Here is a 13,866-nt window from a genome sequence, read left to right on the forward strand (position 1 = left end):
CTTAGTATACCTCCTTTTTTTTTTGTTAAAGAATTGAAGGATTAAAGTAACATGAATATTGCATTTTTCTTCATGAAGTTTGGAGTGTTCCAATGACTTGAGGTCTTCAGTTAGACACGTGAGGTTCTTAATTAAATTGAAGATATTATGTGAAGCCTTGCAGCACTGAAGGGATGAAACAAGATATATTACATCACCAAGGCAATGGTAAAAGTTTTCCTAGAGCACTGTCTCAAAAGTCTGTAAGGTATTAGAAGTCAAAAAAACTTTTGTTGTTGTTGAGACTGACAGCATCTTCAGGTTTTAGATGTGTTATCCAGGTGCTTAGTGCTTTTATAGAAGACTAATAATACTACTTATCATCATCATCATCATAATTATCTTAGTTTTGGTGAGGGTGGGCTTGCATTTTCAATCAGGGAGGAAAAGCTCTCTTGAAAGTAGTCTTTTGATTTAAGATACTTATTTCTACAGTACCTTATGATCCTTTTACAACACAATGAAGAGTCATTATAGATGAGCAACTCATATTCAGCAAGCTAAATGTAGCCTGGCGTGACTCCAGTTTTTGTTTTGTTTGCTTGGTTGTTGTTGGTTTTTTTTTCTAGTTTTGATACATTGTATGGTGTTTTTTACAGTGGCAACTGCCCTGCAGAGGGAGTTCCATATACTCAGTAGCTGTCTGTGTTGAGAGGAATGCTTGGTGAAATTTTTCTGTTGAATGTGGGGTTTTTTTCTGGAACACTTGTTAATAAAGAAGTGGTTGCCCTCTACATAAGGAGAAACTATTACAAGTAATTTGGCTGAAGCAAGAACATTTCCCCCATAATTAAAAAATGCAGTGAAGCTCCTGGCGTACAACTATCAACTTCTGTGAAAAAACAAGACAGTTCTCTCCATTGTCATATTTTTTCTGCTCATTCTTACTCTTCAAAAAAAACAAACAAAAAAAGTCTTTGGGGATATAAGATTATGAGATCCATTCAATTTTGGATAAAATATGGATGATATATTGCATTTATAATTAGTGGGCAATGCTGAGTAGCTATAGCAGTAGCTACTATAGTTATTCATTCTGTCATTTGCAAAGCTCTTTGCATGACTGTTGTTACCATTTTACAAAGCTAAATATTCAGTTACATAAATGTGGTAAAATCAGTGGGGGGAGAGACATAGCAGAAGAAGCTGAAGAGATTTTATGCACCACCATTTTTGTTTTAAAGAAAAGTCATTAAAAGGAAAGCTGGCAGCTGCAGAGTGAGCTCTGGAAATTTAGGTTCATGTCATAGCTTGAAATTAATAATTCTCCTGAAATGCTTGAAACGAAGAATCACCTTTGTCATTTCTTGAGGGCTTAGATTTAAAATACTGTGTAAATCTACTGTAGTTTACCCTAATTCTCAAGGGAAAAAGAGCCTGAGTTCATCATTGCCATGATACACACAGCAGATATTTTAGACTCAAGTGTTCTGAAGGCTGCAAATAATTAGGAAAAAAAAAAAAAAGCGCCTTTAATTTATTAAAAGAACTAACATAAACTCTGCTTCCTCTTGGACATAAGCAAAAGCACCAAGGCAAAATGATCTTACCAGTGGGAAAGTATTTCAGGAAAACTGAGGCTGCAGTGTTTCATTCAGCCAAGCCACAACTGAGATATACTGAGATATACAAAGAACAAATATTTTTGCAAGAAAAGTTAACTGAAAGGCTTACGGAAAAAAATGTTAACTGCCCATTAGTCTTTGCTGGGTACATCTCTAGGCATTCAAGACAATTGAACATGTTCACACTCCTGAGGGTTTGTGTGGTGGTGTTCTTTGCAGAACAATAAATTTGCAATTTATTATCTTGGAATGTATTCATAAATTTTACTGGCAAACATCTGAAGAGTTAGAAGAAAAAATAATTCTTCTGCACTGCATGATCTTTAAAGGTTATTTCATGTTTTTCCAGGAGTTTATGAGTAGCAGTATGTGCCATTGCATAGAAAGCAAAAGCAAAATGTCTAGAACACACAGTGCTTATGCCCAAAAAATGAATGGCTACTTACCTTCTTCATTATTAAAACTCTTTTGGTGTTCATGCTACGATGGTGTTCATCATCTCAAAGGAGTATTCATATTTATAGTTTTGGCAAACCTGAATCAATTTTGTATTGAATGTCTTCAGAATTTCCATGCTAATTTGTATGCAAGTAAACAAAAGATTCATAAGTGAAAACATGAAGGTATTTGCTGTATACTTTGAAAACTGGGTTTTGTTCTTTTGTTTCTTTTCTACTATTGTGTAACTGTTAAACTTTTGTCAAAAACAATTATTTGTCTAAATATTTTTCCTCATGCTGCTGTGTTTTAGAAGGTTGGAAGAACTAACAAATAGAAAGATTTGTCTAAAAAGTTATTTCCCATTCTAGCTTTCAGTCAGATTTATTAGTTGTAGAACTTAGCCTTGTCATCTGTAAAAACCACTTTTTTTTTCTTGTGCATCAGATCAGTAAGTGTATAATGAATATTTTAGAGGGTAGTACGATAGAAAATACATGGGGATTAGACATTTGTGTTAACCTTTTTCTTGTCCAGTAGGACTACTTTTGCAGACAGATTCCCTGACATAGCTTTTTTAGGTGTCAAAATGATTGTATTTTGTTTATTTGTTCCACAGTTTCCTTACCTTAAAAAATAGAGAATATTGAGTGCAAGCATGTTCCCCTTTTCCTGATTTTTAAAACTGTGAATTAATTTCATCTTGTGATTCAATTTTTCTGTCGTTATTTTTGTTCATTATACACAGTAGTTTCAGAGTTTTCCTTGCAGAAATTCTTTCATTTAATTTCCTCTAATCCCATTCTGTCCTGTCTGTTCATCTCTTTCATACACACACTTTCTCTTGTAGTGCTTGTGTTTAATATGCATTCAACTGTTGTTCCCATGATGGTGGTGCAAAAATCTGTTACTTCTGTCACTTTAAGTGATCTACTACATGGTATTAAAATATTACCTACAACTTTATTACAAAATCATCATGCTGTTATTAAGATAAAGCTTGTTTTTCAATTATCTGTGCCTACTGTAAGTTGCAGAACTCTTATCTTGTTTCTCTCTGATGTAACAGGCAATCTGGTAATTTTGGCAAGTCAGAATATAGGCTAGTTTGGGAATCCCTGTATGGTGGAGAGGCAACAGCAATGGGTAGCTGTTTGGCAGTAGTTTTCTGTGGTACTCTATGATATGCTTCTTTAGCAGCGTCAGGAGCTATTGGCTTGCTATATTTAGATAATTACTTTATGCTTTCTGTGCAAGATTGCCACTTGGTTCATACAGAATCTGGAAGCTTAACTCACTTTTTCATCCACGCCCACTTTAAGAACCACACTAGAGCATTTCATTAAAAATGCTGATAATCTCTTTGATATCACTTATGAATGCATCACTATCATTTGAAGTTCAATAAGTCTTAGTCTTTCCTTTCTTCTTTCCTGCTCTACAAACACTTTTTGTCACCTTCAGCACCAACCATGTTGCTTGTTACTCTGGTCTGTGTCATGGTTTCATTTCATACCTAATTATAAATGCAATTGTTGGTCATATCTAACAAGATAGGTACATCCAAGCTCCCACTTTCCCTGTAGTTTAGTTAATGCATCTTTTTTTTTTTTTTTTTTCCTATCCTAACAATTATAGTTTGTCCTTTCAGAATACTGCCATAATGATCACTTTCCAGCCCTTTACTTCGGGCTTTCCATCACTCTTTCTTTGTTAAATAGGCTATAAACTACTTTTTGTCTCTGCTTCAGAGTTTGCTTTTGTATCTTTCTCATCACTGTTCACTCTATTTATAGTATTTGTTACTAGATCAAATTTTCCTATAAAACATTCATGATACTGACATTGCTTGCCCTTCTTTTAAGGATGCTTTTGCACTTGTGAGGATTTCCATGTGACGTGCAATATTAATTTCATTTCTTTAAATACATCCTCAAACCCCTTCTCATCTATGATAAAGCATTGCATGAGTTGCCAGTTAAGGGAATACAAAATAGTGTCAGTTTATCACTCTTTGTCCATTTGTTACTTGTTTCACCTTATACATAAGTTACGGAATCCTATGGGGGAGGCAGAATTTGAAATGCTGGAGAATAGCTTCTCTTCAAAGGACATCATCTCCATTTTCTACCACCTTTACTGTGTCATTCAACTTTCAATGGGAGTGTTTGCTTACATTTCTCCCAAGATAATATTTCCAGTTTTGTTTTCTTCTTACTTTTCCACCTTTTAGCAGAAACATTAATGTGCCCAGTGTTTATGGAGACCATACTGATCCCATAAAGACATAGAAATACATTTTTCATTTAAAAACCAAGGCTGTATAATCTTCAGTATGTGAGGAAGCACACAACAAGAAAGTTACTGTGGAAGAAGATCCCTGCCATTAGATCAGTTTGTTTTTAATACTCTTGCAAAGTCTGGAAAAGGAGTAGACCACTGCAGACTTTCATCATGTCTAAATTCAGAAGTAGTTTGTAGTAGTTTATAACCACAGACATTATAATTTGAGGGTTGCTGTTTTCTGAAAAACCACTAACATTGCAGTCTGTGGTTGCATTTCCTAGATAAAATTTAGTACTGCCACCTGATCCTTGTGTGGAAACAAAAGAATTTTTCTATAAAATTGCAAGCCATCATATGGCTTTCTTTTTTTCTTTTTTCTTTTTTCTTTTTTTTTCTTTTAAATATTGACTGGAATTCTCTGGTATATACACTACACTATTTTTTTTCCCCTGCTGTCTTTCTGCAGATATATATATTGTAATTGGATGGCTGTGATTCCTAAGAGATGGTTGAATGTGATTTTCAATTGATTACTTGAATAACTTTATTAGTTATTCTAATCTTTTAATTAGTGTCAATAGAAGGTCCTGTGGAGAAGCTGACTTTATGACTGTAATGTAGTGCTCCTGCTTCTGATCATATAATTAAAAAAACCCAAAAAACTAAAAAAATAGGGAAGAGTTGCATCTCAAGTACAACTTGTGGAGTACTGTTCCTCATCTTCTTATGGGAAACTGGTCTACCCTACTTTCTTTAATCTATTAAAATAACACTCAGAGTGTTAAGTAAGGCTGTGCCCGTTTTAGCTAAAGGTGAGATAAGGGCAAATTTTTACCTTTGCAACCAGAATCTAACTTAGGATAAAATCTAAAGGTAGACACAGCATAAGAAGGTCATGGAAAGAGATGAAGGAAAAGTAACACACACACTGACAGGACTTACATACAGCTAAGACTTTGTTAAATAGTAGTAATAGATAATACTAGAAATCAATCTTATCAGTTGCTAATTTACTGTAATGACTGACAGAAATAGAATGAAGACAGTGACTTTGAGAACTTAGAGGAGAGCACTTCAGGTCATACAGAAAAAGAAGTGAAGATTCTTTTCACAGAAGAAAAAACTAAGGTCACTGATTCATTAGGACAGGGTAAAAATACATGGCTGAGATGGGTAGGGGACTGGGTGTTCTATTGTGTTTGCTCTTTGAAGCCTTCTGAAACCTAGATGGAAAGCTAACACGGCAAAGCTGTCTTTTGATAGCCTTGAGTGGTCTGTCATTGTTACACAAACATCTATGCTCCTTGTGAGCTGCAAATAAGGGACAGCGCAAACTAAATCACCCAGTTTCAGTAGCTAGTTGTTGTAGTGTCTGGTTTTTAAGGCATGAGCTGTGTGTTTTCTGATCCTGTTGTATTTCTCCCGAATTTAGCAAGCAGGATGATGTTTAAGCTCAGTTTAGAAACAGACATTCAAATCACAGAAAAATTATTCATCCTTCAGTATGGTTGGTGAAGGTTAATTGGGGAAGAAGAAGAAAAAAAAAAAGTGTTTTGAAATATTACCAGAAGTCTGGTAAATACAAATGTTGGGATGAAGCCCACTGAAGTAGGAGTAGGTCTGAAAAAGTGAGTTTTCAGTTTTGATTTCATTATGTACCCTATATTATTTTTGTAATTTGAAGTAAGAAAAGTTTATATGTTTGGAACATACATCAGAACATCTTTTGGTTAACTAGAATGTGGTGGATGAATCATAGAGTTATAGAAGCATTTGGTTTGGAAAAGACCCTTGAGATCATAAGAGTTCAGACATAAACCTTACACTACCAGGTGCACCATGTGCCTGAGCTCCAAGTCTACACATCTTTTAAATTCCTCCAGGCATGATAACTCATGCACTGGGCAGCCTGATCCAATACTTGACAACCCTTCTGGTGAAGAAATTTTTCCTAATATCCAATATAAATCTCCAAGGCACAACTTGACCTTTCCATGTGTCTTGTTACTTGGGAAAAAAGACTGAAAGCCACCTTGCTACAACCTCCTTTCAGATAGTTGTAGAGAGCCGTAATTCTCTCAGCCTCCTTTTCTCTAGACTAAACATCCCAAGTTTAGTTTTACAGTTTTATCCCTCAGGCACTCATGATAGGACTTGTTCTCTAGAGCCTTCACCAGCTTTGTTGCCCTTTTTTGGATGCACTCCAGCACTTCAATGCCTACCTTGTAGTGAGGGCCCCAAAACTGAGCACAGTATTTGAGGTGCAGCCTCACCAGTGCTCACTACAGGGAAATGATTTCTTCCCTATTCCTGATGCAGGCCAGAATGCTGTTGGCCTCCCTGGCCACCTGAGCACACTGCTGGCTCATGTTCAGCTGGTTATTGACCACCATTGCTAGGTCCTTTTTCACCAGGAAGCTTTCCAGCCACTCTTCTCCAAGCCTGTAGCATTGCATGGTGTTGCTGCAGAATGCACTGAATCCCTAGTTCTGCTGTCTCTGCAGTGCAATAACAGGGGAACTCAGTTTTGGCCGATAGAAAAAATAGTATGACAACATTATCTGCAATGTCTGAGTATTGCCAGGTTTTTTTATCCGATTTTCATATGTCAGAAGGACTGTGGAGCTTCTTGCCGTAAGAATAAACAAACCCCAAAAATCCTTTTTTATTTTTTTATTTTTATTTTTTTTTCTGAAGAAGTAATACTTCTGAATAGCTTTAAGGAATGCAAATATAATATATTTTAATTCTTTCAAAAGAAAAAGAAATGTAATCATATGACATTTTGATTGCAACTTACAGTTCATGCTAACTATGAATGCATTTCTTGAGGTTTCAAAAGACATTTATTGCCATTAGGACTCTGGCCCTTTTGTAAGCTCTGAGCAGCCATGTCATAAGGAGAAAGAGTCTGAGCAGTGACCTCATTGCTCTTTGCAGCTTCTTGAGAAAGGAAAGTGGGAGAAGCTGCTCTCTTCTCCTGGGATCCAATTATAGGATGTGTGGAAATGGTTCAGAACTGCATCAGGGAGGTTCAGACTTGGCATTAGGAAACATTTATTTTTCCAAGAAGGTGGTCAAACACTGGAACAGGCTTCTGAGAGAGGTGGTTGATGCCCTAAGCCTGTCAGTGTTTAAAAGGCACTTGGACAATGCCGTTGATAATTTGCTTAAACTTTTGGTCAACCCTGAAGTGCTCAGGCAGTTGGACTAGATGATTGTTGTAGGTCCCTTCCAACTGGAAATGTTCTGTTCTATTCTACTAATAGCAACTACTAATATCCCCACTTCCATTGGAAAGTAAAACCTGTATGGCTTCCTTTTCTTCTGCTGTAAGGGAACATTATGTATATATTAACACAGCTTTAAAGTTTTTATTTTGCTCTTCCTTAGGCCCTTTAGAGATCAAATACTAAATTTATAACTGTTTTAAGATACTACATACATTTAGGAAAACTGTAATCAAGAAAGGAGTGTGGTTGTGATAAAATTTTAGTAGAAAGAAAGGGTTGGCCTGTATTACAGTTGTGAAATACCTTTATTACTTACACTTACATGTTTTCCTTTTAACAAGGAAATTGTCAAAGAAGCATTAATGGAGGAGCAAAAACGAAGTGAAAAGGCAATTGAAGAAGCAGTGAAAAGAACAAGAGAGGAACTGATGGAGTATATTAAAGAGCAGAAAAGGGTGAGTTACCAGTGGCTAATGGGTTTCACTTCATGCAGTGAAAATTGGTGAAGTTTATTAATCCTGAAACCTGTTTTGAAATGCACAAATTAACAGAATCAAGAATTGTGTCTTCAGATTTGTCACTCATTTTTTCAAACAATTTACTATATTTCTTCATGTATATTTATAGTATTCCAAGTTCATCACAAGCTAAAAAGGAGAAATTAATACATAAGTTGAAATGACAGTGTTTCTTATTACAGTAACTTGAACATAGGGCATAAATGCAGTCTATCAAATTCAAATTGTGATCTGAGTTCAGTTCAGTGAAAGCATTCAATATCAATAACAGATGCTACTTCATTTCCAAAAATGAACTTTGTTGTGCAGTTTGCATGCACAAAAATGTAATTAACATTTCCTCTCAAACCATATTATGTGAGAGCCTGAAAATATATTGGTATTCTATTAAGCATGATTTATAGCCAGGACACTGGTCTTGTTATGAAATGTTGGAACATTCAGAAACTTGGTTTCATATATTCTCTTAATGCTATATACTTGCAGTTTAATACTTGTGTATAAACAGTAAAGTGCAATGTAAAAAACAGTTTTATTTGCTTTCAGTAGGAGGAGAAAAAAATTAACACACTTCTCGTCTTTAAGACACTTTGTAAAATTGAAAACAAAAAAAAAATCAAACACCCTCTTTCCTATGGCAGTAGCAGCCTGAGATAAAATTCAGTTATTTCAGTGTTCTCAATTAAAAAAAATCACTGAACTTGAATCTAATTGGTAATGTTGTCCTGAGAAGGAAGTAGAAATAATGTGTTTGGATTCTTCTGTTCCCTGCTTCTATGGGCTGAATAATATTATGGGAAATAGGATTTAACTTCAGAAGTTTCATTTTACCACTAGTTAAGATTTAGAATTCTATGAGCTCTCTTCCATTATGCTGTGTATGCAGAACTTTACATTTAGCAGTATGGGTCTTATTTGGCATAGGCATTTAAACAGACATCCAGGGCAAACACTATCCGTGAGGATGTTTGACCTTGTTTGTATCTGAAGTTGGTCATTTACAGAGGATAAGCTGTAGGGAAGGTGAAAATAGTTCTCCAGTTAAAACAGCTTATATAGTAAATAAAATGGACAATAGGACTACTGGTGCAGATCATTTAGACCATCTAATGCAGCCTTCTTACTGTGTACAGCTAGATCATAACATTTTGAACTGACAGGAGGTTCCTGTGGGCACTTCAGTAGTAACTCATCTGTCCTTCATCACTTAGATCTCATTTTCTGTCAGGGATTGAGACTTTCTGGCATCTCTTCACTTTCGATTAAAGGACAGTGCAAGCTAGAACAAACAGATTGAAACTGTGATGACAACAGATTTTCATGCAATAAATGAGTGATGGGCAATGCATTGTGGTTATGCCTTATTCATACTTCAAGTACAATCCCAAGTTTTAAAGGTTATGTAGCACTATATTGGCCACAGTTGAACTTACGTACAACAATCTTAGTTTAAGTTTCTCCATTCTATATTAAATATACTAGAAAAAAAGTTTTTTATATTGCCACAGGTGACATCTGAAGACTCTGGATGTCTAAGATATGAAGGAAATTTCAGTCAGGAATTTGACTCTTTATTATTTCATAATTACTTCATAACCACCACCATTCCAAAGCTTGCTTCAAAACTGAAGTAAAATAAGATTGTCATAAATGTTCAAAGATATGTTTCATAGCTATGAAACTTGTGGGGGCTTACATATAAACACTCATACCTTTGAACAACTCTTCTGAGTCAAATTTGTATACCCTTGCTGCAACTATTAGCAAAGGTACATACACGTTATGTCCACAGAATTATCTTTATGTTGCCCAGAGGTGTGTTTGACCTTGTAATATTGCTATATCCTTGTTTGCCTATAAGTATCAGGAAGGCATAACAATACTATATTTTTCTGCTAGTGGGGTAGGAAGTAAGGTGAGAGAGGTAAAGTGTAGCACACAGGTGAAACGGATACAGGTACTTAAGTATGATTAAATGGCAAGCCACTACTTTCATTTTTGTCATAAAAACGAATGTTGTTCTTGGTTTTTATCCAGTGCATTTATTAATTCTAAGGAGGAAGTATCACATTTTAAGATTGGTAACTGAAAAGCATTTTTCTGGAAGTATTGTACATTTAATTAACAAACAAAGTAAGATCAAGTCAGTTGTTTCTCAAAATTAGAAAGCACCAAATGAGTCCAGTAAAAACCAAATCAATCTGTGGCAAAACTACTGCCACCATAAGTCTACTGCTCTACTAATTTATTCATTTTTAAAAAATTAAATATTCCTACTATGCATTTATGATGAAGATATGTAGACTTAAAATCTTGTAGGGAAGTGGAGGAACAGTAGGAAATAAGAAGTTGGATATTTGATGTCAAATTCAAACTGTCTTTATTTTGACAGATAAAAAGTACATCTTGTGAGTCAGCCTAAACTGCTGCAACTCGGGATTCAAAAGAGGACTTAAAATTTCTATCACAGTCTCCCATCAGTCTTTCATCAGTGAGAAAAGCAAGAATGCATAGCTAAGCCGTACACCACAAGAATTGCCCCAGCAATTTAGTAATTATTCACAAAAATACGGTATTTCATAACTCCAGGGTTAGTTTAAAAAACATGCAGTGATGGTTGTGGGGGAGCTGTTCATTCTGTGTCAGATTCTCTGATTTTGCACAGTGGTTTCAGAGAGCACTTTTATTTACAATTAGATTTTCTGGAACAAAATGTTTATAAGGCTGGAATGGACTTTTTGGATTATCAAACTAATCTATTACCATTGTATCTAAATCCTTTCCCAAGTGGTCATAGAGATGTCGCTTTGAAGCAGAGTTTAGTAATAGAGTAATCTTTTTCCAGGCAGTTCATAAATTTGCCATTCAAATGAAGATACTGTAGAGGCCAGGATGATGTTCATTATTTTGTATATGGAATTGTTTGGGAATTCTTTCTCTCATCATCAGCAATGACATTTGTGATCCTTTTTGTGTAAGGATTCTTATCCAGTACCCCTTTAAATTCACAGTAAAAGTCTCATTTGGTTTTAGTGTAAATACAAGTGCTTTAAAAATACCAGCTTTCTCCTGGAACATAGAACTTAGTTGAATTTTCTAAGTTATTTTACAGGACATTTTACTTTGGAGATACTCATTTTGGGGTTTGTGCTGTGGTGTCATTTGACATTGTAAATAATTTGATTACTCAATTTTTTTTTTCTCTTTATGGTTACTTTTCATACTAGATTTTGTGCAAGATGTTATGCACTGTTTGGTCTTTGTGTTTGATTTTTTCTCCATTCCTGTGGTTGACTTTTTCATGCCTCCAGTACTGTGCATTTGGTGTTTTAAAATGATGATTCCCAGTATTGTCAACTAGGCGAGGCGGTGGTGTTGCTCTTCATGTGCAAGAGCAACTGGAATGTATTGAGTTCTATCCAGGGGTGGGTGGGAGGCACAGAACGGGTTGAAAGCTTGTGGGTAAGAATTAAGAGACATGCAAATGTTGGTGAAACCATTGTGTGTGTCTACTATAGACCACCGACCCAAGAACATGATTTTGAGGAGGCCTTCAACACTCAACTGGAAGTAGCCTCTTGATCACACTCCTTAGTACTCATGGATTACTTCAGTCACCCTGATATTTGTTGGAAAGCATGTTCAGTCCAAAAGGCTCTTGCAGTGCATTGATGATAACTTTCTGCTGCAGGTGGTGGAGAAACCAACAAGGAGAGGTGCAGTGCTGAACCTTGTATTAATGAATAAAGAATGGCTGGCTGGAGACATTAAGTTTGGGAACAGCCTTGGCAACAGTGATCATGAGGTGGTGGAGTTTAGTATTTTACAAGGAAGAAGCAGGGCAATAAGTAGGATGACAGCCCTGGACTTCCACAGGGCTAACTTTGTAATCTTCGAAGATCTACTTGCAGGAATCCTGTGGGCTAAGACTATGGAAGGGAAGGGAACCCAAGAAAGTTGGTCAATTTTTAAATAACACTTCCTTCAAGCTCAAGATAAGTGCATTCCTTTGAGTAAGAAATTGGGTAGAGATTGTAAGGGACCTGCATGGATAAGCAAGGTCCCTCGGAATATTCAGAAAATACTAGAGATTTCCTTAATAACACCCATTACCTTAAAGTGCAAGTCATACATCTGCCCAGTTTCAGTGGGTTTATTCTGGGAAGAAGTAATCTAAGGGCTGGAGAACCTCTCCTATGAAGACAGGCTGAGACAGTTAGGGTTGTTTAGCTGGAGAAGAGAAGGCTCCAGGAAGACCTTATAGCAGCCTCTCAGTATCTGAACAGGGCCCACAGGAAAGCTGGAGAGGACTTTTCACAAGGGCATGGAGTGAGAGGATGAGGGGTAATGGCTTTAAACTTGAATGTTAGACATTAGGAGGAAATTCTTTAGTGTGAGTGTGGTGAGACACTGGCACAGGTTGCCCAGAGAAACTGTAGGTGCCCCATCCCTGGAAGTGTTCAAGACCAGGTTAGATGGGGCTCTGAGCAACCTTGTCTAGTGGGAGGTGTCCCTGCCCATGCAGGGCGGTTGGAACTAGATGATCTTTAAGGTCCCTTCCAACCCAAACCATTCTGTGATTCTGTGGTTTAACATTTGCAGAGGGAACTGTGCATTTCATTCGGTGCGCAGATGGATTGTAGTCACAGTGCTTCTGAAGGGAAGAAAAATACTGATCAAGTTATGCCCAAGACAGCAGAAAACATACATGACTAAGTCAGATCAACACCACTGATCTTCTCCATGGACATTCCTTTCTATCAGGGTACATTTTTAATAATGTACTCTGAAGTCAAAGATGAATAGCCAGGTATTGTCATAGTTGTATCAAACATAATCTTGTTTTAGGTTTATGCCTTTGACTACAGTTGCAAAAAGTAAATTACTTTTAGAGCTGGTGTTACAAATCTGACTTCTAATTCACAGTTCTGAACTTGTCCAGCCAAGCAGGGCAGTGTATTTTTTTTTGTGCCTTTGTTATATAAAGTTTGCATATCTTGGGGGTTGGTTTTTACTATGAAACAAGTTATTGCAAGTATTTTCAATTTTTATTTTTGATTTGTTTAGATTCAGGACCAAAGAATTAACCAACATTAATTCACTTTTATTAGTGAAGTAAGATAATAGAAGTGGAAAAAAGGTGATGAAAGGACTTAAAACTGGAAAGAAATGCTGTTATTTCTCCTGATACTAAACAAATGGCACCTTACATTAAAATCACTCTCAAAATAATCTTTAGAGACACTAAATATAAATGCTCGCTCATTCTTAAATTTTAAATTGGATTTTCAGCTTTCCTTACCTCATAGCTCAGTTCTTGTTCTCTGTGGAAGAATGTGTCTTCCTTATCAGCACTTTTTACTAATAGTGGTGCAGGCTAGAGTTTATTAGGGAATATTTTAAAGACTAAGCTGTTTTTTGAAATGCGATTCATGAGTTTAAAAAATAAAATAAAATAAAATTGAGATGGTGATTTTGTCTACATTTTTTGACAAGACATCTCAAAAAATGCATCTACCCCTCTACTCTGCCCTGGTGAGATCACCTCTGGAATACTGTGCCCAATTCTGGGCTCCCCGGTTCAAGAGAGACAGGGAACTACTAGACAGAGTCCAGTGGAGGGTTACAAAGGTGATTGGAGGATTGGAGCATCTCCCTTATGAGGAAAGGCTGAGAGAGCTGGGACCCTTTAGCCTGGAGAAGAGAAGGCTGGCGGGAGACCTTGTTAATGCCTGTAGGTATCTACAGGGTGGGTGCAAGGAGGATGGAGCCAGACTCTAGCTTGTG

At 36.3% G+C, this 13,866-nt stretch overlaps 1 protein-coding gene across 1 annotated transcript in view; it reads left to right on the forward strand.

Moving 5' to 3' along the window:
* Positions 1-13,866, forward strand: part of CCDC91 (coiled-coil domain containing 91) — a 105,932-nt gene that overhangs the window by 71,014 nt on the left and 21,052 nt on the right. Inside the window, 1 exon segment of the mRNA XM_009999047.1 lies at positions 7,903-8,016. Coding sequence (XP_009997349.1) covers positions 7,903-8,016 — 114 coding nt within the window.

The sequence above is a fragment of the Chaetura pelagica genome, unplaced genomic scaffold (assembly GCF_000747805.2).
Source record: "Chaetura pelagica isolate M959 unplaced genomic scaffold, ChaPel_1.0 scaffold6, whole genome shotgun sequence".
Classification (NCBI taxonomy): domain Eukaryota; kingdom Metazoa; phylum Chordata; class Aves; order Apodiformes; family Apodidae; genus Chaetura; species Chaetura pelagica.